At 36.6% G+C, this 26,775-nt stretch overlaps 2 protein-coding genes and 1 long non-coding RNA gene across 8 annotated transcripts in view; 2 read left to right on the forward strand and 1 right to left on the reverse strand.

The window, feature by feature from the left end:
- Positions 1 to 5,381: 5,381 nt before the first annotated feature.
- Positions 5,382 to 16,221, forward strand: LOC149053072 (uncharacterized). Its single transcript, XM_089213322.1, has 3 exons — positions 5,382 to 5,876; positions 14,133 to 14,182; positions 14,632 to 16,221. Exons 2-3 carry the CDS (start codon positions 14,158 to 14,160, stop codon positions 15,687 to 15,689), a joined length of 1,083 nt encoding a protein of 360 aa, XP_089069448.1. The 5' UTR covers positions 5,382 to 5,876; positions 14,133 to 14,157; the 3' UTR covers positions 15,690 to 16,221.
- LOC149053073 (uncharacterized) lies at positions 9,158 to 12,077 on the forward strand. Its single transcript, XM_089182298.1, has 3 exons — positions 9,158 to 9,803; positions 9,942 to 10,694; positions 11,362 to 12,077. The coding sequence occupies exons 1-3, from the start codon at positions 9,158 to 9,160 to the stop codon at positions 12,075 to 12,077; spliced, it is 2,115 nt and encodes a 704-aa protein (XP_089038424.1).
- LOC149053074 (uncharacterized) overlaps positions 14,593 to 26,775 on the reverse strand; it is a 51,243-nt gene continuing 39,060 nt past the window's right edge. For 2 of the 6 annotated variants that reach the window (XR_016188819.1, XR_016188820.1), the window contains 3 exons: positions 26,126 to 26,192; positions 19,533 to 19,589; positions 18,015 to 18,332 (listed from right to left, as the gene is read on the reverse strand). This is a non-coding gene — a long non-coding RNA (uncharacterized LOC149053074). Of the gene's footprint in view, positions 15,235 to 18,014; positions 18,333 to 19,532; positions 19,590 to 20,649; positions 20,854 to 22,359; positions 22,951 to 26,125; positions 26,193 to 26,775 lie in introns of those variants that run through there. The other 4 variants (XR_016188823.1, XR_016188821.1, XR_016188825.1 and 1 more) reach the window with 3 other exon arrangements.

Consider the following 26,775-nt stretch of genomic DNA (forward strand, 5'->3'; position numbering starts at 1 on the left):
GCAGTTTGAGGATTAGTTTAGTGTTAAGTGTTTTGTTCCCCCCTCCTTCTACATTCCAAGAAGCACCATAACCTAAACATAGCCACTGCTGGTAGAGAAGAGAAGGGAGAAGGCAACAAGGTTCTTCTAAATGTTTTAGCATGCCTTTGGCAAAAGTGCTTCACATTACTGAAGATTTGAAACAATTAAAAAGTCCCATTTATTGAGGATGACATGCGGAAACTACAGTGGGAAGCCATTGCCTAGGTTCTGCTATATGGTTACCAATGGGCAAATTACTTCCTAGTAAATTTGTTACATCTTTTTGTGGCCCTGTATCTTTATGGGGATGAAGTTATCACTTCAGAGACGTTGATATGAAGACTTAGCCAATTTGTAACTACAAAAGATAGAAAGGCATTGTACAAGTGCCTTGGCGATGATTTTAAACCTAATGATGAAGATGTCTTACAATTTTTACATTATTCAAGTGTTTTAACCCTTTGCATCCTAACATCAGCATACGTTTTTTCCGTACTGTTCTCTATGCATATCGTATGGTGCTGACAAAGAGAATTTGTTTAACAACCAAGAGCCTCTTTAGTTCGTGATCATTTCCTTTATGCTCATGATCTTAATGTTTGTTTTAGAGGGGATTCTGATAGGAGAAAATGGTTACTAATCACTCTTAGAGATCAATTGGTGGAGTCCAATTCTCAAGGTATTATGCTCTAATGAAAACTTTCAGTCCCTCGAGACTAAAGCAAGCCGCCAAATTAATTAACAAGTTATTCAGAGCTGAAGAACCAACTGAAGCAGAACTGACATCCTTTGAAGAACTGAAACGGTTTATAGAGTCACTGAATTGCAAATCTTTACCCAGGTTTCTCTGGATCTGCACTGGTAGTGATGTGATCACTGTACGTACACAACATAGATGTGCACTTTGCTATCCTTGAAGGGCAGCATTGACGTCCTTTTGCCAGAACATGTAGACCATTGTTAGAACTTCCATCTACATATGAATCATACCAAGCACTGCTTGAGGAATTCACTAGTGTAATGAAAGAGGAACAAGCCTGTTTTGTAGTATTGCTGAGTATGGAAGATGTGAAAATTTTGAAATGAAAACTCGGAATGCTTTGAAATGAATACTTTGAAATTTGCTTCTTAGTTTTTACAATTTTTATTTCATGCATAACATTTTCACATTACTGGTGTAAGGCCTTTTTTAACACAGAATACAAGTTACTGTTGATGTAATTTTCTAAACTTTCCGAAAAAAAAAAGAATTAGGTCACAAATTTATATCTATTCAAATGTCATTACAGTTGTCACTGACAGTTAGTTTGGTTACAAGTTAGAAAGCCTTTCGAGAGGAATGTAAGTTTCAAGACTACAAACTCTAAATTAAAATTTTATCAGCTGATCTCTAATATCACTAAGACTTTACGCAGTAAGTGTAAGTGGTCATAACATAACAAGATATTAAACTGTCAGCCACTTGGAATGCGAAAACTCGGGGTAAAAGGTGACATGTCGCTTTTACTACCATTACGTGTCTTCTAGGAGATCAATGCCTGAATTTTAAATTGCACTAAATACTACATTGATTTCAGTGGACTACTTACACCACCAAATAAATGCATCTACAAAAGTGAAAATGGTTCGATGATAAATCAGTGGAAATAACAGCATCCATCAAGATTACATCAAAATTCAGGAGTCATACTTGAAGTTATCATTAAGGGTCAATTATACTGGTGACAGCCGTTAAAAAATGTCACTACTTTCATTTTAAACCTCCAGGCAATTCTTGAAGCATGAAAATTTTCATCCTCTCTTAGTGTTCGGTGCAATTTTGAAACTATTGAAAAAAAATTATTACCATTTCATTATACAAGCTTCGAACACAACAGTATAACTTTAGTCTTATTCACTGGTTGACCTTCACAATGTTTTATGTTGTAATTGACACAGCGTCTGCATTAAACTTTCCTATGTGAGGGAGGAATAACAATTATCGTGTACAAGTACTTCCATTATCATCAAAGGAAATATCAAAATAATTTTGATTAGACGCTGATAAATGTTAAATTCAATATTGAAACTTTCAATGATCGTCACAGTGTTCAGAAAGTGCTTAATTCCATTGTTTCCATCGTCAGAGAGAGGGTCAATCCTATTGTGTAATTACTGTAAGCTGACTGTGTGACTCTGGCACAATAAACATTGTTTTCTGTTTCAACATCAGTCATAATCTCAGTCAACCATCATAATCAATTCCAAATGTCTCCCAATTTGTGCATTAGCCTCATATTTTAGATTGCCTGTAACATGAAAGTGCAGCGCTTGTTATCTGACCGCTTGCTATTTTTAAAGGAACCCGTTTCAGCAAGTTATCCATTTCTAGGTTTGCAACATTAGACAAGCCGTTCTTGTGTAGTAAACCTAGAAAACATAGTAAGCGGTCAGATAACAGGCGATGTACTGCGGAGGTAAAGTGAGGCATTTTTATTGAGAATTTGATTGTATTTTTTTATCCCTAACAGCGGTCGTAAATATTCCCATATAAACTCTTATAATTTCGCCATGACTGCTATTTCGCAAGATGATCATCTCACTGCTGGAGCTTGGGCTGCCTGTGGTTGGAGATTCCAAGGCATGTTCCTATACTTATCCAGTTTAAACTAGTCTCACGCAGTTGCTCGATCATTTCCTTTGTAATAATGTACGCCGGTCTCCCTCCTGAACTTGCAGAGAATGCCAATGGAATTTTTTCTTTTGGACAAAGGCATGATACATTTAAAATATCTGACGTCTTTCTTAATAAGACGACTAAAGACAATTCTAACAGCTCAAACAGGTTTGAAGAGGAATTTTGAGACAGTGATATGGCGATAAGCATTGTTGTGTATTCCTAAAGCTTCCTGGCACCGATTTCTAATCCTACATGAACAATGCGTGATAAACGAAAGTCCCTTTCAATGGTGCTCTTTAGAGAATCAACAAACTTTGTAAAGTATTCTGCACTAAGTTGCTCCGCCATTTTGAGAGAAATATTCCGCTTACTAACTGTTGCTCACCGGCTCAGAAAAAGTAATCGATAATCTCGCAGAGTGATTTCTTTTTCTCACGCAACAATTTCTCATTCTCAACAGTTAATATTTAATTCTCGGTATATTGCTACATCAGTCTTTTTCTCGATTAAGGTTTTATCATTCTCGATGGGTAACTTAAAATATCGCATGACAGTTCTTCATTCTCATACAGTGATTTCCATTTCTGATGTAGGCTAATTTCAAATTGTTTTTACGACATAGTCTGGTAACTAATTATTAGCACCAAGCTGAGGCTAAGGGGCGCTTATTTTGAAAGCAAGATCGGAGTGACTGTAAGTCGAATATGAAGTTTTGTGCCATTTCTGTGTGCAAAAATAACTGAAAGGCCGGACCTCAACTTTTCCGAGTTTTCAGGCGAAGAGAGTCTAAGAAAGAAAGGAAGCGCCTTCTGTCGTCGCGCTGATAAGGAGTTCACGTCCATCAAGAACTTGCATATATGCTCCGAACACTTTGAGACTAAAAAAGTCGTGAAGACACTTTCTGGAACTAAAAGGTTGGCACACGGCACAGTTCCAACAATATTTAATCAGCTTACAGTCCGTAGAAGTCCAAGTCAACGCGAAAAAAGGTCGAATGAGCGGAGAAAACGAAACGCTAACGAAGACAGCAAAGGAGTATTTCACGCCCAAATTATCCGTGTTTCTACTGAAGTTGCTCTGAATGATCATGGCCACGTCCTTTATAAAATCAAAGTTTATAGAGAAGAAGCTTTCAAAGGAGAGGACTATGAACTGGAAATAGCAGTATCCAGTCGGTTTATCTGTCCCAGCATCAGTTAAATCGTGGTACTTCAGATCATCCACATACCCCTCAATAAATAAGCAAAACCCTCAGGACTTTTATACGACAGTAAACAGTCTGCATCGTAAACATCTTTTCCAACCAGATAATGGCAGCTATCGGGAATCCTGAAGTCTGAAATACCGGTGAAGTCATGAGTCCAATAAACTTCAGCAAAAATGGATGGGGAAGTAGTTTTTCTCCTGGCAACGTAATCAACTCGTCGCATTGCTCTGTTTTCTTTTCAAGTTCAGGAACTTTTATTTCAGCTGCGTTCTTGCAAAGCTCTAGCAGTTCTGCCCTTTTCCTACTCTTACCGTTTACAGAAATTTGAATACCCCTTTCCTTTAAGAATTTCCGTAGCTCAGCAACTTTCATATTTGTGAAGGCATCATTCCCTGCCATGTTGAGACGACTCCTATTCCCCTCAGCCTCGACTTGATGCTAAAAATCAGACTTACTCGAAAAATAATTCGAAACTAGCCAATTAAAATCTCACATATCGATCACTGAAATTCGATAGGTAGTTTTGAACTCAACTCAATTTTGTCATGTTTGGATTGCAACATTAAGGAAAGGTACGTTTTTTCTTGGGGGGTAGGGCCGGGGCCTCAGAGGGGAAGGTTATCAGTAAAAGTGAGTACCTAAAGGGGAGGGTCATACCTTTCTGTAAGCAATTCAAGCTAAGGGACACACTTTTTCCAAAATTTTTAAACGAGGTCTTTTGTGATGTGCTTTCCATTTTACTTATAGTTTAAGTTTTTCTTTTCACCTACTTTGATTTAATTTGGTGTTTTGTTATCGCTTCAATGTTACATTTCTACATTTATATGCCATGGCACATAATTTTTTCTCGGAGGACTCGTGTCCTTTTCCACCCGTATCGAGATGCATTAGACTCAGGTATCGTTTCTTGAGCCTCTTGCTCCTGTTGACTATCCGCTGCCTGAGTTTCTACTAGATCAAACAATACGCTCTACCCTGTTACTGTCAGACTCTGAATTGGAGTCAGAGGCTGGCTGAAAGTTGTTCTGACTGTCCTCCACAATAGAAGTCAAAATCTTACTGCCAATACGTGCCTTCACCACCCTCACTTTCTCATCTCTCTTTTCTCTAAATGCAATAAAGTTCAAGTTTACATACTCTAAGGGATGGCGACTGGTTTCTGTGATAGAGATCTTCCTAGTCAATGCCATTGTAGCCCTGTAGGGCCAACACTTTTTTTTGGAAAAAATACCAAAATTCTCCAGCCAACCCTTTCCAAGAAGAAACGTACCTTAATTCTTTTGGATCGATGAGAGCGACATCGCACCGAGCCTCATCTTTGTGCTGTAATTTCGGTATTAGGTCATTGAGCCGTGAGAACTCGGATTTACTCAGTTCGGCCGATTAACATTACAGAGAAGTACCAAGTCCTTTAATACCTTTGTATATTCTTGTGGTAACAGAGAAAGTTTGCGTCGCAAAATAAACTTCGTTTGGACCGGGCTTAACCGATTGTAAATCAGAAACAGTGAACCAAAAAGCTGAATTGTCCATGGGATTCAATTTGTGCTATATTTGAAGCCGACAAACATTGGTTTAAACAGCTCTTATGAAGAAACTAAATATTTAAGCTGTGTTTGACAAAACAGCTTTAAAACATAATCTCAATTGACAATCTTATGTTCATTGCCAACGAGCCAGCCGAGCGAAGACGCTCGGCTGGCGAGGCGGCAGAGAATAGTGCCGGGCGAAGAATGGTGTATGCGAAAAAATTCTCGATCGGCATTGAAAAGTGTAAGTATAAGGTGTGAGATGTAACAATGTCTCAGTTTAGGCCAATTGCAAGGAAGGAACTATTCAAGCCAATGAAAAGACGTGTTACATTGTAGTTTTTAACCAATCAGGAGGCGGTACATCTAGACACTTTCGCGTGGTTGTTTGATGAGCTTGTTTACGGAAGCGTCTCTTCGCTTGGTTTGAAGTGCAAGCAGCTCGATCTTGTTGTAGAAGGTGAGTGTTTTCTTTGTTGTGGTCGTTATTGAATTGTAAAGAATTTCATAGGCTCAGAATATACAGTGGTCAAGAGACCAATAGCACTAGCGTGTTATACAGCGGTTGAGAGATCAATAGAACCAGCGTGTTCGCTACTGACTTGAACCAGCGAGTTTAGCAATCAATAGGACCAGCGTGTTCATCAATCAAACTAAAACTTCAATCGACCAGTGTTCCTTTACAAAACTCTTCATCTAATTCGAATATTGAGGAAAACTGTTGAAACTAGAGCAAATCCAGTGTTCAAATTCACTGTTTGAGATACGAAATCGAACCAGCGTGTTCACCACAGAATTGAACGAGCGTGTTCATCAATCGAACTAGCGTATCAAACTGAAAGTTCCTCGATCGAAGTAGCTTGTTTCCTCTCACTTTGCTCAGAATATGCAGTGGTCGAGAGACCAATAGCACTAGCGTGTTATACAGTGGTAGAGAGATCAATAGAGCCAGCGTGTTCGCTACTGATTTGAACCAGCGAGTTCAGCAATCAATAGAACCAGCGTGTTCATCAATCAAACTGAATATTGAGGAAAACTGTTGAAACTAGAGCAAATCCAGTGTTCAAATTCAGTGTTCGAGACACGAAATCGAACCAGCGTGTTCACCACAGAATTGAACGAGCGTGTTCATCAATCGAACCAGCGTATCGAACTGAAAGTTCAGCAATCACGAAATCGAACCAGCGTGTTCACCAGAGAATTGAACGAGCTTGTTCATCAATCGAACTAGCGTATCGAACTGAAAGTTCATGAATCGAAGTAGCTTGTTCCCTCTCACTTTCACTTTGCACTGAAAGTTCGATTGAGCAGCGTTGACGGACTACTCCCCTCCAAACAGCGTATTCACAAACGGAATCAAAGCAGTTTGTATATTTCTTGCACTTATCAATCATGGTGTGTTTATGGTACGCAGTACTCACAATATTTTTACTGAAATTACATCATTACAGTGTAAATACTGGGGTTAGTACGAAGTTTTCCTACGGATGCTCAAGTTTATATTATTTTTCATTTAACAAGAACATAATACGTATTATGAAATATAGCGGAAAATATTTACAAAGGAGAATTCCCCATGCCTCACACGGAAGCTTTAATCCTTACATTATAACAAATAAAGAAGCGCATATTGTAAATGGAAACACAAGTGTCGGTTACATTAAGAAGAATGAGGCCACCTCTTCCAATCAACAGTTGTAAGAGACGAATAACAATCGAAAACATTTTATGAATTACTGCTTAACACACTCGGGCAGGTTTTCTTGTGCAGTTGACTCTTTTCTTGAACTCACTTTTGCTATTTTTAGAGATTCTTTGCAACGTGTTGAACGTAATGAGTTTTTTCAAACGTTATTTGAAGCATGTGTGCATTTACAAAGTTGTAATGGGGAGACGGATATGACCCTTCGAGAACCTGTTTGGGCTTATTTGAGACAGCATTGTAACTCATTTGCTACAATGTCTGCAGATGCTGTATTTAGTGACATATTCAAATTAAGCACAGTTATGTTATGACCGAGGAATTGCAATCTCTCTTTTTGGTAAAAGAGAGCAATCAGTCAGTTTGCTCATTGTGCAACAATGCAATCATAAAAAATACAAGTATATTTGCTATTTATATTACTTGCCAAAACTGGGGTCATAGCTTATTTGACAATTATGTTTCTGAGGCAATACTTCCAAGTAGCACACAGGCGGCCCAAGCTCCAGCTGTGAGATGATCATCTTGCGCAATAACAGTCATGGCGGAATTATAAGAGTTTGTATGGGAATATTTACGACCGCTCTAAGGAATAAAAAAATACGTCAAATTCTCAATAAAAATACTTCACCTTACTTCCACAGTGTATCACTTGTTATCTGACCGCTTAATTTGATGAACAGAGCCCATTTAAGCGAGTTGTTCATTTCGAGGTTTTCAACGTGCATAAGAACGCACGTTGAAAACCTCGAAATGAACAACTCGCTCAAATGGGCTCTTTTCATCAAAGTAAGCGGTCAGATAACAAGCAATACACTGTTGAAGTAAGGTGAAGTATTTTTATTGAGAATTTGACGTATTTTTTTATTCCTTAGAGCGGTCGTAAATATTCCCATACAAACTCTTATAATTCCGCCATGACTGTTATTGCGCAAGATGATCATCTCACAGCTGGAGCTTGGGCCGCCTGTGAGTAGCAAAGCACTTTTCTGTGGTCTGTGTCAACAGCATTCTGGGAATGTTTCATTGCTAGAACATTTTGTTATCCTTCCAAAATTTTTACTCATAGAACTTGCTTCAACTTGTATCAATAAAGTATACTTTCCCCACATCATCGATGTGTTAGGTCAAAGTTATGAACTAAAAGGCATGGTACGCTGTGCAAGTCATCATTTTACAGTGGCTATAAATAATCACACTGAATGGATATATATTGATGATTTGTGTGTGTCAGTGAGAAGTTTCACTTCAATTCAGGATCTTTTGAATAATTACCCTAATGGTTGGTTTTTTGCTGTGTTTGAAAAGTGTTCATCCACAATTGAAACTGATTTACAGCCAAATAGCCCAACTGAAGCATTTCCAAAAGACAAATGCTATGAAACAATGCAGGGTGGAACTCAATCTCAGGTGCCTAATGTGTTTTTTAAATCAGGCAAATTGAGCTCTTCTTCATATCAAATTGAGGAAGAAAGTAAACAAGATGATTCGTTTAATAACAAAAAAAGGACACAATCAGAAATAAAGGAAGCTGATAAGAGACTTAAGTTGGATACACAACAAAAACATCTGAAAACATACAGAAACAAAAAATCAGATGTTACAAATGGCATAGGTAAATTAGAAGAGAGAACTAATGAAAATGAGTGCAGGTGGCAGCATAATAAAAAAAATTGACTACAAATGAAACGGATAAACTAAGGAAAAGGATCAAGAACAAAGCATACATGAAGGAATATAGAAAAAAAATAACATTAAGAAACAATTGACTACAAATGAGACAGATAAACTAAGAAAAAGGATCAGGAACAAAGCATATATGAAGGAATATAGAAAAAAAAGATAACCTTAAAAAAATTGACTACAAATGAAGCAGATGAACTAAGAGAAAGGATCAAGAGCAAAGCGTACATGAAGGAATATAGAAAAAAAAATAACATTAAAAAAAATTGACTACAAATGAAGAAGATAAACTAAGAAAAAAGATCAAAAACAAACAGTATGTGAAGGATTATAGGAAAAGGACAACATTAAAAAAAATGCCTACAAATGAAGCAGACAAACTAAGAAAAAGGATTAAGAACAAACATTACATGAAGGAATATAGAAAAAGAAAGAAAAGTGACCAAAACAACTCTGGAAGTAAAATGAAAAGTGTTAATAATCAAACTACTTGTGAAGCAGGAACACAGTTCATTGAAAAAAAAACAAAACAGTGTCCTGTGGTAAGTCAAGATAAGTATCTTTCACTGTTTCATGCTAAAACATATGGACAACTTCACCATCAGGAGTGGGCAGCAGTTAATATAAAGAGGTTTCATGAGTCCATGATTTTCAAAATCTGGCATTGCCGAGTTTGCCATGAAGCATGGCCATTGTCAGTAAAAAACAAAAAAGCAGACTATGTTTGTTCAAGATGTGTAAGAGACAAGAACAGTATTAAAAAGTTCTCAGCTCAAAACAGCATGATACCAGCTCAAGTTCCAAAAGAATTACAAGGTCTAACCCAAATAGAAGAGATGTTAATTGCTCGTGCTTTTCCAGTTATCAGTGTTTACACAAAGCCAGGTGGACGAAGAGCCTATAAAGGTCATTGCATTAATTTCCCTCAAGATATCCAGGATCTTGCAGACACACTACCAAAATATCCCAAAGAACTCCCTATAATAGTAATAATAGCGGAAGGCAAGAATAACACTTCTAAAGATTTAATTGTTCAAAGATAAAAAGTTTCTGTGGCTCTGCAGTGGTTAGTTGATCACAATCCTGTGTACAAAAACATTAAAATTGATTATACTTGTTTGTCTTCCCTTCCAACTGAAGGAATTCCTAGTGACTTGCAAAAGGTTCATTGTACTAAAATCAGTGACGATGAAATAGATCCAGATAGAGGTCCACTTGATAGTGATGAAATACCATTCAATCATGAAACAGAGTTAAGCAGCACTGTATTAAATCCTGTTGTTTTGAAGCCACAAAAGCAGCTAATAAAAGACGAACTATTACAACACCATAAAACTACATGGCCTAATAGGGGAAGGAAACCTTTAAATGAGTTCAAAATTCAACTACTAGTAACAATGGCTTTTCCCACTCTTTTCCCTGATGGTACAGGCGATCCAACTAATACTGCTACAAAGCGACATGCAACCTTGGGTGAAAAAGTAAAGCATTTGATAAAGTTTGCTGAAAACATCAATGGTGAATGGGTGTACAGATTTGCAAGACATCCACGATTTGCTTACTGGGCATTCAATATGATCCAAAGACACAGACTTCTTGGTCAGGGTAGTATATTTCTTAAACAAAATCCAAATGAAGCCCACCTAACTGATGAACAACTAAAAAAAATGCTTACTACCATTAGCTATTCTTTACTTATGTCTAAGCTGATGCATTATGCCAAAAACATAACTGGTAGCACTGGTTATTGGCAAAAGTCAAAAGAAGATTTGAAAGCTACAATAAGCCAAAAGGGACCTCCAACAATATTTTTTACTTTATCTTGTGCAGAATATCACTGGCCAGGATTTCACAAGCTTTTAAGCAACAGTTTCACTGAAAAACTGACTCCAGGTGATAGACACAAAAATGTTTTAAACAATCCACATTTAATAAATAAATAAATACTTATTCGACACGTCTGTTAGATTGGGTCTTTTCAGAAAGAACTGATCGGTTTGTCAAGTTTTGGTTGGAAGAATCACTGCACTCTTCCTGGCATTGGTATAGATATGAATATGCAGTCCAAAGAGGATCAATCCATTGTCATGGAGTTGCTAAGTTAAAAAATGACCCAGGATTATGTACCCTCACTGAGAAGGCCCTCGAGGGATACTTAGCTTCAAAATTTAAAAGTGAAAACCAACATGAAACTAACTAAAGAGCAAATTGTGAATATTGACAACGAAATACAAGAAGGCAAAGAGGCTGAGACAATCCTTTGTAGATATGTTGACTTTTTGATGTCAAACTTGGAATCCTTCCTCTCCTGATGGTGGATGGTCAAAACCAGAAACTCACCCATGTCAAAAATCATATCTTTCATTAAAAACCAATGAAATAGCAAAAGATTACGTACATTTGTTAAATTCAGTCGAGAGACACACTACATGTAGTACTAAATATTGTCTTCGACAAAATGACAAATCCGAATTGCATTGTAGATTTAACTTTCCTTATGACGACTGTCCTGACACTAGACTTGATTTTGAACCAATAAATACAAAAACTGGTGAAACAGAATATAAAGCTGTTATTGTCACAAAACGAAATGGCTCTAGATTGAATCGTCATCAACCATTACAACTTCAAGGGTGGAGAGCAAATTGCGACATTCAAATTATTATAGATTATCATGCCTGTCTGGAATATCTTGTTAAATACACATCCAAAGCTGAGAAAGCATCTTCTGTTGTCAAAAATGCTTTCACCAATATTATCACCAAAATGAATGATACAACTGATACTCCAAGTGCCCTTAAGCAAATTTTGCTGAAAACTGTTGGTCAAAGAGACTATTCTATTCAAGAGGTAATGCATCATTTACTGTCAATAAAATTTGTAAGTGCAACACATGAGGTTATCACTGCATCTCTTGATGGATCGAGAAGAGTACACCTTAAAGCAAATAACCAAATTTGTACTGCTCCTTCATTGCTTGATACCTATGCTGAACGTTACAAGTATCTCAAGGTAGACCTGCAGTTATTAGAGTACAATTTTTTCAAGTTTGCATCAACGTTTACTTTCAAAGCCTCTAAACTTAAACAAAGAGACAAAACTGTAATTGTCAAAACCTATCCTAATTATTCATCCAATCCAAAGAGTGAAGACTATGGTTTGTTTTGTAAATATCAGTTGCTTAAATACAAACCCTGGCAATATACACCTGATGATGCATGGGATAACCTTCCACAGGCTGATGATACACAACATGTTGGAAAAAATTCTTGCTAACTGATACTGCAAAATCCTTAGTCCCTGATTGGGAAACCAAAATGCAAGATGTAAACAACTACATATGCATAACACCTTTGAATAAGGATTCTTTTGAAGAAGATTACAACACCAAAAGTGAAAGAGAAGAGTGGATGCTTATGGCAGAGTTGACTATTCAAACAACTGATACTTGTGAGAAATCTACACCTGTACCACATGCATATTGGCATCAAGTGTATCAGTATTTCACAAATGATGAGATAAATGCAATGCCTACATGGATAAACAGAGAGAAAAACAAGAATAGTGCTCACCATTCCTGTGAAACAAGAATCATAGATACTTCAACTTTTAGTAGAATGCAGCAAGTAGCTTATCAAATAGTTTCCAATCATTTTTCCAGTGGTAAACAAAATCCCTTGCGCTTTCTTATTATGGGTGTAGCAGGAACAGGGAAAAGCTATCTCATTAATTCCTTAAGAAATTTGCTTCAGGAAAAATGTAAGGTTTTAGCTTAGGGTTAGGGTTAGAAAAAAGCTGGAAAAGCATCATTCAATGTCAATGGAGTAACGCTACATTCACTGCTAAAATTACCTATTGGTTCAAACAGACATTGTGATTTAAAAGGAATACCTTTGCAACAACTACAAAGTAACCTTGAAAACGTTAAATATTTAATAATACATGAATACTCTTTCGTTGGCCAGAGTTTGTTCGGATGGATTGATAGTCGTTGCAGACAAGCTACTGGACGAACAGACATGACATTTGGCAGCATATCTGTCATACTTGTCGGTGACATAGCTCAGTTACCACCAGTAGGTGACAAACCACTTTACCATTCTATGCCAAAAACAGAAAAGCAAATTCAAGGTTTTCTCCTATATCATGAATTCAAGAAAGTTGTTAAATTGACAGTTAATCAAAGAGTTCAAGGAAACAATATTGAACAATCCAATTTTAGAGAAATGCTAACCTGAGCTCGCCATGGTGAATCAACTGAATCAGATTGGCACTCTTTAATTTCCAGAACACCGGACAAAGTGCACAATGTGAATGAGTTTGAAAAGAATTCTGTAAGAATTTGTTATCATAAGGAAAAAGTCGCAGAATTAAACATTAGTAGACTTAAAAGCTTGGGTCAACCAATAGCAACAATTAAAGCTCGTCACTCTATTGGAACACAAACACTTAGTGCTGATGACATGGGAGGCCTTAAACCTATAGTTTACTTATCAAAAGGAGCAAAAGTAATGTTAACGATGAATCTATGGACTGATGTTGGCCTTTGTAATGGAACATTAGGTACAGTACTTGACTTTGTGTATGATGAAGGACAACAACCTCCATGTCTTCCAATATGTGTATTGGTTCAATTTGATGATGAATATAAAGGACCATCAGTTTCTTCTCTGTTTCAAAGATGTGTCCCAATTTGTCCCATCACCCAAGTTTCAGAAAGTTTAGGAAAAAAATATGAGAGAAAGCAATTGCCATTAAAATTAGCAATAAATGACAATTCATAAATGTCAAGGTCTGACCCTCTCTAAAGCTTGGATTGATTTAGGATCATCAGAAAGATCTCCTGGAATTACATATGTTGCTTTAAGCAGAGTAAAAATAATACAACATCTTCTTATTGAGCCAATGACACTAGAGAGGTTACAAGCGGTCAAAAAGTCTACTAACTTTAAGTTTAGATTAGAAGAAGAAAACCGTCTTGATATGTTGGCTAATGAAACACTGAATTCCCGTCTCAAAATATCTTAAAAAACATTTTCGTATATGTCATACTCTTTTAAACAAATCAAAGCGATCAATGCACGCATAAATATTTCTTTTACACTTAAGATTAAAAGATAAAAAGTCAATTACAATTCAAAATCAACTTTGTACAATTTTGATCTTGTCTCCCTGTGGTGACTGGTTCCAAATATTTTCAACAAACATTTCACATTTCATATTCTACTCTAAAAAAAAGGAAATGCATTGTCAGTGCTTTCTGCTTACACAATCCTTGATATTTCAAAAAAAAATGTTTCTGCGCTGTTTGAAAATTTTCTTTTTCTTCAGTTTCCAGATCTCCTGTCAGTCAATCATGTCAAAAGAAAATACAAACTCTGGTAAGTACCTGTAGCTTTAATTTACAATGTTTGGTTTTTTGTGGTTCTCCATATTCCTGTTTTCTTCACTTGGAAAGTAGGTGGGGAGGGAGATTGAATGAGCAAGAACTGCTGAAAGGAAACAACCCCTTGTAATTTTTGTTACAAAATCTTCGTCTGGCCTCACCATACTAGATTACATCTAGTAATTTAAAAAATATATTGCCATTTCTAAAATTCAAACCTTACTGACAAACGCAATTTCACTACCGTCACTGAAATCTTTGGTGGCTCCTCCCAACTTCTGCTGTCTGAACTGTGCTGAATGATTTGATTTGATTTGATTACTGCACAATTGACAGCAGTCACGAGCTGCAAAGAGCTGCAGAACATTTGATTGACAGTGATGCAGTAACTTTTTGTGATCAACATTTCATGTCTAACTTCAGTTTTTATTTCCTCTTTCTTAGATAATCACCGTGGCTACATTCAGAATTTGAGTCCTATACAACGCTCACGAAATCAAAATCAGTGGTATGATTTTGATTTACAAACAAGCCCATCAAAATTGAGACGAGTTGTAGGATTTAATATTGCAAACCACTCCATGCTACAAGAACATGAAGCATCAAAAACAGTTGTAACCCTCAAAAACACTAAGCAAAACAGCAACAATGACATCATATTCAACCAGCAATCAACAGTAAGGGTAACACCAACCTTTGAAATTGATTTTGCTTACAAACCCATCAACAAATCCCAAAAGACTGAGCCCTCAACTCAGCCTGCCAAGGAGATTACACTTGAGGAGCTCCCCACACTCCAAGTCAATCAGAAAGTAAATGTCACTGCTTCCATTTCACTGGGAAATGAAAACCCTAAACCTAATCAATTGAAATCCTCAAGTGAAATGACAACTGTAAAGGAAGACTGTGTCCTGGAGGATGAAACTGGAACTGCTGCTATTCATATATGGGATCCACTTTTCAAGAACATCAAAACTGGCACCACATATGAGTTTGAAAACCTTACTGCAAAGCACTTCCAAGGGATCACTCATCTGGGAACAACCCCTACAACAACGTTTAAACAAGCCAATCAACAACTGAAACCTATAAATGGCCCTGCATTACTTGCAAATTTAGAGAAAGAAGCAAAAGTAGAGAGCCTCAAAATGATCAGCAAACTAAGCATTTTCATCACCTGCCAAGCATGCAAACGTAAAATTAATGAAATCTCCCAACAGAACACACTCAAATGTAAAAACTGTCGAGTCCGACAAAGAACGATGCAATGCAAACGAGATGCATCTGTTCAACTACTTGTACATTTGGATGAAAAAGACATTTGGTTAACAGCATTTACAGATGTCTTGGAGTCCCTCTTCGCCACCCACCCGACAATCTCATTACTTAGTGACTCGGACACAATTAAAGAACTACTTATGGATCTTCAAGACATAGAATTCAAATATAATGTCAACAGAAAAGTGATCACTGAAATATCATCATCTTCACTGTCGAGTTAAACTGTCCTACAGTACAGAATTAACAAAGCCAGACCACCGACTAAAATATTTATTTACAACACTTAAGTATCAAGACTTCAACAAACTTTCATTACCATGTTCTGATTCAATGTTACGTTACCTGTTATTTGAAAGCATACATACGAAACAAGTTAATTTTATTTCTTACCATGGTATTGATGTTCAAGATGTTGTATTAATAGCAGAAAACCATTCACATTGGTTTTCACGTTCAAGTTCATACGCTTTTTTTAAGATTACTAAGTTCGCAAAGACTAGTGCATGTATGTTTCTGTTCACAAACATTGTACTAACCAAAACCCCTTCTATATGCTTCAATCAACATATTGTAACTGAAAAATTCAGTGTTATTTTTTTATGCTCTTTCAAAGCAACAGTTATACAATACAACACAATTCATATTCTTTGTTATGTTATTCTTTATAATGTTACATTAATAACAAGAACTATTCATATCCTTTCACATGTTCAAGTTATTAAATGACTTGGTTAATATTACCAAGCCCTTAAACCTTAGTACAGTTTCCATGTTACTCTTATTAAAAACCCTTTTATCAATTGAAAAAAACTATGCCTCAGCATAAACCCCCTTATCAAACCACAAATTGATCGCTCGTTGGCACTCTATCGATAGGTATACCTAGTTTTAAAGAATTAAGCTGCGGCTCAATTTAAATATACGTAAGTATAGTAAGACGCCTAAAGGTGATTCCGTTGGATGCCTGGGAGCTACTAAGTGTAGGCGAATGGCGAAGAGTCGCAGCTCAAAAACCTTTTTCTGAAACAAACTGCCACTCCACCTCCTAATCTCCTCGTGTTTCTCAGCGCCTGCTTCATTCCTCCTAAAAGCAACATCCCGGTAAAAAACAATTTCCATCCCCGCTGACAGACTTCTCTCCTTTGAGCCGTGATTTGTTTATCGAAAACGTCAGTAAGTACGAAAACAGGCCGTATATATTTGCAGTTAAGTTTGTGGTAAGAAAGAAATCGATTAAAACACCACAGCATGACAAATAAATTCAACGGCCTCCTTTATCTAATCAAAGAATCATGGCCAACTCGTGCATAATGAAACATGGTTGTTAACTTGTAGTTACAGGTCTTACTGCAAAGCAAGGTTGCTCTTATTTCAAAAGCCAAGGTTCCGGAATATCACGAAGAGATCCAAAATTATGGTAACCATCTAACTCCGCAGAATAATTAACCTATATACAGCCGACAAAAACAGCAAAAAATAGTAACCTGCGTTTGTCGAATTTACTTTTGCAGAATTCGTTAAATTTAGCTGCTGGAATCCAAATCTTTCCTCGCCTGCACAAGCCAAACTCCACCATTCTCGAATCCTCAATATATCTTTGCATTGTAACGCAATGATCTTTGTTTACACGGTTTTCTCCAGCTTGTATCTGATATGTTTTTTGCCTCGGAACGAAAATACCTCACAACGTACTTAATATGACCGGTAGTTTTTTTGACTGAGTGAAATTATAGATATGCGGAAATGATTTCCATAGGTTTCCTTTTGTCAGAAAATTATTTTCGTCCGCTTCTGATCAATCCAGCCGCCAATGTTTACATAAGATGAAAATCGATAAGATTTTACGTATCCCTATTGACTAGCTTTGCAATTTGTCCATGCAATGAAAGAGAAACACAGCTGGGTTTTCACCATGGTATGCCATACGCATACCATGGAAGAAGGGAAAATTCCTAGCTGCGAGCGACCGGGGGCAGAGGGAATCTCCACCTTCAGAGGTCGAAAAAAATCGATTTTGCTTTATTTGACTAAACTGAATTCAAACATTCAACATAACGTTTCCATAAAATAATCCCGAAATCTATAAAAGCAACCGATTTATTTCGAAAAACGTATTTTTAAATGAAAGTTAATAAATTAGGAAGGTGTCATAATCTTGGACCTGGGCGCATCCCCTGGGCGAGTTTCGCGGCAACCGCTCACGTTGAGGCTCGATTTTCACTTAAATGTAATCCCATATCTTGTTTACATCGCGCACTTTAAAAAAATCACTCGTAGAAGCTCTTTGCTTGTCGAAAAATCTTGCCGACGAAAAAATCAAGAGCGGAAAAAAGTCCTCAGTAAAAAAAAAAGAAAAAAGAAAAAAATGGCCCAAAGAAGAAAGAAAGAGTACCATTCTGTAAAGAAAAGAAAAAATTTCCTTTGTAAAAGAGACATGTAATTTCAGAGCTCCACGCTGGCGTCCATATTTCTAACAAAGAAGTCGCCATGCTTTAAAAAAATACTGTATTTTACGATAGAAGCAAGCAAATAATCGTAGAGATCTGCAGATTATTCTGAAATTTTTATTTAGCAGAAAGCATGAACAACGCGCTTGAATAATTCCTACGGAAAGTCTACGGGTCACGCAACAGATGTTAGTTTGGCGGAGTTCTGCATAGAAATGTTTGATGGCGGTAAGTGACAACGTCAACACTATTTTAATGTTATTTTCGGGATAGTAGCACAGTTTCTAGTTTGATGGAGCTATTGATATTTGCTCTCGAGCGAGAGCGCAGAATTTCTCGTCTGTAAAAGCCGAAGTTGTAGCACACTGGAACTTGTGATAATGTCAACCAAAACGCAGCGTGTGACTTTAAAATCCCCTGAAATGAGCAGTAATGACGACAAACAATCAAATTATAGACTAATGAATGTTTTGTGCTGAACAAAAGCCATATTTTCTGATTTCAGCAAATCTCCAGAGTAATAAACGACAGAAAAAAGAAACGCTACGATTTTCCCATTAATTTTTCGCCAACACGCATCACTGTAAGCGTGAAATTCTCCATTCCTACGAAAAATCTCTAAAATTCTTCAAATTTTTTAGCTTTCTTGATCAATCATCTTGTAAAGAGAGCTAAAAAATGTAGGTTTATTTAGTTAAGTGACCGCCTAGATCCAGAATTGCGTGACTGGTGTAGTTGAGAGAAGCTTGTCACAGTCGCAGATTTTAAAAGGCATTTAACACAAAAATACGGCAGTGCCTTGAGATTTTTTTTGATGGTTTTCAGAGATGAAATGATGGATTATAAGGAGAAATTAAGATTAGTGTTGTAGCTTTCTGGCAAGAGGAGATATTTGACCCCAAAGTTGTTAATATTTGGATGAATCGAAAAGAAAGGTCTAAGAACACAGTCGTTTATTTGCCTCTTTTGATTGATAAGCCGTCAATCAAATTGACTGATACTTGTGTCGGACATTTACTAAGGATGTAATAATATGTGTGCAAACCCTCAGAGTAATTGGTTAAATACCATGGCAGTGAAAGCTTCATACATCTCACGTACTTTGAAGTGATTTCCCTGGTGAAAACCAAGAAAAACCGGGGGGTTGTCTATCTCCCCCCGGAAAAAACCAAAACAGAAACTAATTTGTCTTTCTGAGTTTTGGGGTAGATCCTTTAAACTGGCCAAATTTCATTGAAATCGGTGAGATGGTGTGTAGCACGACTGCCTAGTGCTCTCGTGGACACACTCTTAAGCTTTTTTCCTGTTCCTGGCTAGTGATACATCTCTTTAAGCAAAATGAGGTGAAAATATCCACCAAAAGATGGCAGACTAGCCTGTAGTTTTTTTTTTCCGGTTAAGCTCTAACTAACAGCTCTGAAAGCCACGCAATATTTTCAGCACGATTAAGTTTCATGTTTCTCCATCCTCGTGTCGCTGTACTAATTTTACTTTCAAACAAAATTTAAGGTCATGATCAATATTTACAGTAAACTTGCAATATGTGGTAGCTCTACTCTAAGCATGAAATATTTTATTGTAGAATAGTGCTAATGTTCATATTCAGTGTTTTCAAACCTGGAGAGCCGTCTTGTTCGCGATTTTGATCTGTCTTGCCTTGAGGAACCTCCATAGCTAAAAAAGAACACAAAGGAAAATATCATTTGTCTTCCTCGAGCGCTTCAGCGATCAGTTCATTTTCCAACCTTATCGGTTGAAGCTCAAGTTAAACGAGCCACAATACAAAAGAAAAAAAATCGGTGGTTTCTTTACACAGTTTAATCTCTTATAAGCTTCATTCCGTGATAATTTATGTCTTGCATGACAATCTTAAGTTCAAATTAAAGAATTTAGCTGCGGCTCAATTTGAATAGACGTTTGGTATAAAAAGGGAAATTCCTAGTTGAGAGCGACCGGGGGCAGAGGTAATTTTTCTTCTCTTGAAAATGAAACTCATGACTTTGATCACATAATCAATATTCCAGAGACAGAAAGAGGGATGCCCTCTCGATTGTGGTGTTTTGGGAGTTTTACCCGGCTTCTTTGGTTGTATTTACCCATTGCTATAACCGTAACCATGGTGAAATATTTTTAAAACCGAGTGAATGCGTAAACTTCAAAACGAGTCAATGTGACTGTCTAAATGATCAAATCAAATCACGAACTTCTACACAATGTGAAACACATTTAGCTGCGTTAGACATGATTAACAGCCGATAAGAGAGAGATTAAAGCGGTAGATTTATAAAGACAAGCAACCTTTGGAAATATTACAACCACTTGATCAATATTACACGGCTTTCTTCCTTGAGTTCACGACTCTCTTAGTTTGTTCTGGAAATGGTTCACATGCGAGCATAGCGAGTCCCGAACCGAATTTTCCAAAAGTACGTCTCTTCCAAATGTTTTGACAATAGGTTAAGCGTTCTGAAGTTTCTCATCGACATTTCCGAGAAAACAAAAGCTAACGACCTCGCGCTCGAATGTTTATCCAACATCCCGGACCCTTAAGTTATATTCAGATTCTATTAAGCTTGGTCTTGCTTCACTTTTGCTATTTAACAGAATCACATACGACTATGTACACGATGATAGTTGTACTGAAGCAGGTTATTTGAGACATATTTACAACTCGGGGCATTACAAACAACGACTGTTATCAAAACATCTTCTAAATCGCTTCACCTAGTCTTACCTGGAACACAGAGGTTAGGATTCAACCAATCTGTTACTCAAATCTCGTGGGAAGATTCACCTACAGCTTAAGTTCCTTTCCTTCGGCAGAGGTGTGAAACTAAATGATTTGTAGACAACTGCAGAGCACTTTTACAAACGAGAAATTCGACGAGACGAGAGCCGGGAGGTCGATTAATCGCCTCGTTTGGGTTCCTGAAATTTGAGTATGTAATCGTGACATTCGCACAATTAAAATAATCACATGACCTTGACAACGGAAATCAAATTTCGCAACTGTCACGCGACTACTTGTCGAGGTCTTTGCCTTACTTTGTGGTTACGTTCCTCGAACCCCTATATTTATTCAGTGGGTAAATTTGATTCCTGTGTTATCTTGGTTAGATCGTTGTCATTTTCATGATTGTCCGAAGGTAAGTTAAACCGACAAATTTTCCCACAATAAGAAACCTGTTTGCGACTCTGAGTCAGTGGATTAGAGACAAGAGAAGAACCGGGCGAGGTAAAGTTCCTGATCCCACGGCAACTTTTTCGCTCATTTCCATTAACCGAGAGCATGAAGAAAATTAAGGCCAACATCAGCCCTGCCCCCCTCCCAACCATTAAAAATAACTGGCGCATTTTGGGTAATTCCGCCCTTTTCTTGTTTTTAAGTTCTTCGCTAAATGCCTGACTGAGCCCACAGGCAGCCCAGGCTCGCACAGTTAGCCTTCATAACTATGCAAATATGATTATTACTTTAGCCGACGAGCGAAATACGAGGATTTGTCTGAGAATAAACTGTTGCATACTTAACCCAGAAATTTGAAATACTTTTGAACAAAGAACTTTACTTGCCTCTATATTGTTTACTCGTTTGAATTTTGAGTTTTTTTAAAGCTGATTTACGGCCGCAAAAGTAGTTTTCAGTTCCCTCTCTTGCCTCTCTCAACAGCGAGCTAATCAGCCGCAAAGTAACCTTGAAAATTCGAAAAAAAGCTGTGTTATCTTTTTTTTTTTAATAAAAACGGAATCAAACTTTCAAGTTGAGAATGTCACTAATACAATTCTTGAAGTTCCACAAAACAAATATGCCGAAACCTAACGATTACAAGCTCAGTGATTATGCAACTTCATAAGAGGTTTAGGAAGAGGTTTTAAACGGAGGGGCCTATATCCGAGGGGGCTTATAAACGGAGGGGCCTATGTCCGAGGGGGCCTATAAAGGCAGGGGCTTATATCCGAGGGGACTTGTGAAAGTAATAGACAAAGCGAAAGATGCTGAGCGCGGATCAAATACGTTTTGCAATTATTGGATTTTAATTAAGCTTCAAAACGTCAAAATAACTCAAAGTCGTTTCAACACATTTGAAACAGAATTAAAACAAACAAAAAAAACTAGCAACACGAGCAAAACTGTAAGATAACAAAACTGAGGTTTAGACTTCCCCCTTGAAGTTCATCTTTCTCCTAGAATTAAATATTTTTCTTTTACATTTTACAATTTCTTTTTGTCCAAAGGTAGATTGGCATTTAACCTGGGGGGGGAGGGGGGTGGTGGCTCATATATGGGGGTTGGGGCTTGTAAGCAGCAGTTTACAGTGTTTATATCTTTGCAGTATTAATATATTAACAGAGTGTTAATATAGAAGCTTGGGCTTCCTGTGGTGTGTTAGGGTATAACTGGATTATTGTACTCCTTTCTGTTACAAAAACCAACTGAGGTGAAATAAACCCTGGATATTTTTTGTTTATTAGATAATCTTTCCAAAAGCTTAGAAAAGGGAGCCACAATAGGATATAACAAATCCTTATCAGCATCACACAGTGCAACTGCCATTTTGACATCTCAGGGACAGAAGATGGGGACACTGAGGCAGAAATATTACAACTTGTGGATTTCAGATTACAGTTAGCAAGTGACATAATTAGAATGCACAGATTCAATAACAAGCCATCAAACTAAGATAAAACTTGACTTTTTTATGATCATATGCCCAGTACTCTTTTTAATGACTGATCTTTCTGTGCTTCATGGGTTCAACTGCCCAGCATTTTAGCTTCTATTTCAGTTTTCAAATATAATCTCATTATTTAAATGAAATGTACACAGGACACAACATACTGAGTACGCCATGTAAGTATCATATATTTTGTATTAGCAGTAATCTTTTAAGTTTCCACAAGCTCATAAATCTCCTCACTACATTTTTCATCCCAGACAAAAAGTGAGTGGGTCTCCTGTAGCATTCTTTGTCTCTGAACTTTGCTGCAACAGGTGTAGTTGTCTCTTTTCAAGTTTCTACAATTAAATTTTCTTTGCCTGCAACAAAAATACATCATCAAACAAGAGGGAAACTTCAGAGAGATAAAAAATTAAATACGCGACAAATTTTTTATTGATAAGAATCCCTATTTTACTTACAACTTGTCCCAGAGGAAAAAAAAGGCCAGGCACACCAGGTTTTCTACTGTTTAAACATTAACTTTCCCTGAACCTTTAACCTCAAATAGTGACAAGCAACCATTTTCTCCTTGCAATATTATCCCTAAATTATCATTTTTATAGTGACACTGAATAGAGGACATGATCACTAACAAAAAAAGGTCTTAATTGTTGAACAAATTCCTCTTGTCAGAACATTAGGAAATGCATAGATTCATCACCTCGTTTGGTTCCTAGAATTTGAGTATGTAATCGTGACATTCGCACAATTAAAACAATCACATGACCTTGACAACAGAAATGAAATTTCATAACTGTCACGCAACCACTTGTCAAGGTCTTTGCCTTACTTTGTGGTTACGTTCCTCGGACCCCTATATTTATTCAGTGGGTAAATTTGATTCCTGTGTTTATCTTGGTTAGATCGTTGTAATTTTCATGATTGTCCGAAGGTAAGTTAAACCGACAAATTTTCCCAAAATAAGAAACCTGTTATCAGGTCTTGATTGTTGAACAAATTCCTCTGGAGAATGGAGAATATGCATATGTATCAATGTTAGAATGTAAAGGGTTAAAACAGACAATACCAAATGCATGTGTATGTATGAAGGATTGTATAATATCATTGTGCTTTTATGATTTCCTTTGCTGACAGTGTGTTCTTGCAGGAATTGGCACATGTGAGCACAGGGTGCAGATAAAATGTGTCTAACAGCGTAACAGTTACATGAGCATCATCTTCCAAATATCATGAAATTTGTTTCTTTTTTTCTATTGCTAAATTCTATGAATCTAATCTTACATGTATTTGTAAGGGAAATCCCATGAGCTTCCCCGAACAACCTGCTTCAGTATAACTATCATCGTGTATAAAGTCGTATGTGATTCGGATAAATACCAAAAGTACATTTCTTAATTCAAAGGCATGAGTGATGTTTAGATAGCATTGGTAATTGCACAAGCCACTGCAGAGCTTTTTGCAAACCTTTTGTACAAAATTATGAGAAACCATAAATTTTTAAATGCAACAGCTGTTTATGCATTTTTATGTATGATATGTTCTAAACAAAATCTTTTTAAAATACTGCTCTTTGTACATTCCTGGTGCACATTTCTCAAAACATTTTCAACTAGTTGGAAAATTCCTTAAGATAATTACAGGGCATGAAATTTTGCCTAATACAGGCACCAATACAACCAAATTTTTTACTTTGGTGACCAAATCCTGAAAATTAGTCACCAAATTGGCGACTGATAAATCCGCGGCAAACTTCCTCGTTAAGTTTGTTTCCAAAATGCAGCACATGCATCTCAATCGAAAACTAGATGCCATCTTGGATTTAGGTGAGCTTGAACATTGCATATCATACATTCTAGTGTTCCCTTTGAAGCACGTTAAAGATCTTTTCCCTAACTTATTTTCTAGAACGATGACAGCGTAAAAAAAGGTTTTGATTGTCTTTGAAACTGGTGAACAACTTTTTTGAATTGGCTACCACTTTGAAGAATTTAGGAGCCAAGTGGCTATCAGAAAAAATAAAATTATTTCACACCCTAAATTATATTGTTTGATTTGATTATTCTTAGAAGGCAGAGGGTGATGGACACATCAAATTGTAATTTTTTTTTTCTAACTACGAAAAAGTTTAGTGTTGTTAAGTTATCCCAAGAAGCTTTAATTTCAAGCCAGTGTGTAGCATGGAAAACCTGTAACTTCAGTAACAGGTTATATCAAGTACCTTAGTAACTTATTTTTCAATTCATTTACACCAGACCAATCAGGAATGAAACATATTTTGTTTCAGTATATAATGATTATCATTAGATTACTTTAAAGGTAGTATTTGTATTTAAGTAGACAAAGCACAACAGTCCTATGTCTGAGTGACTTGCTGTAGTCCATCTCTTATCTCAAGTCACTAATTTTTGCTGATGACAGTAAAATAAAATTGGGGAGAAAATAACAAAAAAGAACACCAACAATTTGACAATCCCTCTGTTACTGTAGGACAGTACCCACTGCATGATAAAAGTATGAACCTGATTAAAGCTGACTAATTTGAGAGTATATATTAGAGTTTGAGAGAACATGTTTAAGTATGTAAGTACTCAAAATTATTTTTAAATTGTTTAAATCATGATATCATACCTCCCAACTCAAAAACCACTTTTTATTTTACCCTTTGACCTCAGCTCAAGGAACAGTTGAGAGTCTTAGGAAAAGAAAACTAACTTTTTCCCTTGAAGCCAGTTCAAAGTTTGAAGTGAAACAAACTCTGGAAAAGTATGGCAAAGAATGCATTAAACTCAAAAAACCAAGGCTTCCTTTTTATATCACCCCACTCTTTGTTGAGAACTTAGCCCCATTCACTGGGGTTTGCTAAACTACACTTAACCCTTTAACTCCCAGAAGTGATTAACATGAAACTTCTCCCTAAAATATCCATACATATATCTAGCAAACAGGTAATGAGAATATTCAAATTTCTTAGGTAAAAGTCACTTTCTTGATCTAACACCAAATTCTTGTACCTAATTTGCAAGGACATGTGTAGCAGCTAGAGGGGAGAATTAACATTAAGATCTTGGGGGTTAAAAGGTTAAAAAACAATTAGTAAAGCTGTTTGTCTAACGATTTAATCACTTGGCTCACTTTTGTAGTAAATCACTCAGAACAACAGATGTGCAAGAGCTACTTTTATCACATGGAAAAGAACACTTGATTTATTATGGGTTTTATGCTAGTAAATTAGTTAATGTAATTGGTTGTTGACAGGTGATACTCAGAATAAAAGTCAATGAATTTCTGTAATTAAATTGTGCTTTATCTCTTGATGGCTAAAAATATTCTAAACATCTGTCACCAAGTACGAGATATACTACTGTCAAGCAACATGAAGTCTCAGCCATCCCTGACAGGACACTTTTGTGCCCCCCTTCGACTATCTTGTTATGATAATAATTGAGTTTGTGGTTTTAAATCTAACATGGTATCAAAGCTAATTAAACACAGAAAGGAAAGAGTACCTGATCATTTGACCAGGAAACTTACTGCTTGTCTCACAGGTATGTTTGGTAATGTTGTCTTTCTGGGATACACAGCATGCATAATGAAGGGTCTGAAAAACAAATATAGCAAAAACCATAAAGGAAATAAAATATCTAAAAAAACTTGACAAATTTTTGTTTCAGCATTAACACAATCTCATACAAATTCTACATACAATGTTAAAAACAAACTGTGTCAGGTTTTCAGTTGAGTGGATCAACTCTCAGATCTCAGAACTAAAAGGATCAAGATTTCAGGTAGTTGGATAGGACGAGACAATTTGGGACACTATACTAATCATTTTATTTGTCCTACACAGCGCTATTTATAACACTGATTGAGCCTAAAAACAATCTAATATTTCTTCGCTTTTCCATGATCCATGGTCTGTGATTTGCTTGAATACTGGCACTATAATCAACCAATCAGAGACAAAAATAGCAATTTGGTCTCTTGTATTTTTCAGAGGTTTCTTTCTTTCTCTCTGTTTTTTCTTTTTTCATATTTTAAAATCTTAATTAATTACAAAAGCACACATTACACTTACAATACATCAGCTACCTTGCTTTTATAAAAAATTATTCTTGATCTATAAATTCCTTTATAATCCAACAAATACAATTATTTGCTTGTGGGCCATTGGTCCAAACCCA

This window comes from Pocillopora damicornis, chromosome 1 (assembly GCF_964200805.1).
Source record: "Pocillopora damicornis chromosome 1, jaPocDami1.2, whole genome shotgun sequence".
Classification (NCBI taxonomy): domain Eukaryota; kingdom Metazoa; phylum Cnidaria; class Anthozoa; order Scleractinia; family Pocilloporidae; genus Pocillopora; species Pocillopora damicornis.

Coding starts and splice junctions, on each gene's coding strand:
- LOC149053073 (XM_089182298.1), top strand. CDS start 9,158: ATGCCTACAAATGAAGCAGACAAACTAAGAAAAAGGATTAAGAACAAA. Junction 9,804..9,941: donor AATAGTAATAATAGCGGAAG/GCAAGAATAACA, acceptor TTCCAACTGAAG/GAATTCCTAGTGACTTGCAA. Junction 10,695..11,361: donor CACTGAAAAACTGACTCCAG/GTGATAGACACA, acceptor CTGGTGAAACAG/AATATAAAGCTGTTATTGTC.
- LOC149053072 (XM_089213322.1), top strand. CDS start 14,158: ATGTCAAAAGAAAATACAAACTCTG. Junction 14,183..14,631: donor AAAAGAAAATACAAACTCTG/GTAAGTACCTGT, acceptor CCTCTTTCTTAG/ATAATCACCGTGGCTACATT.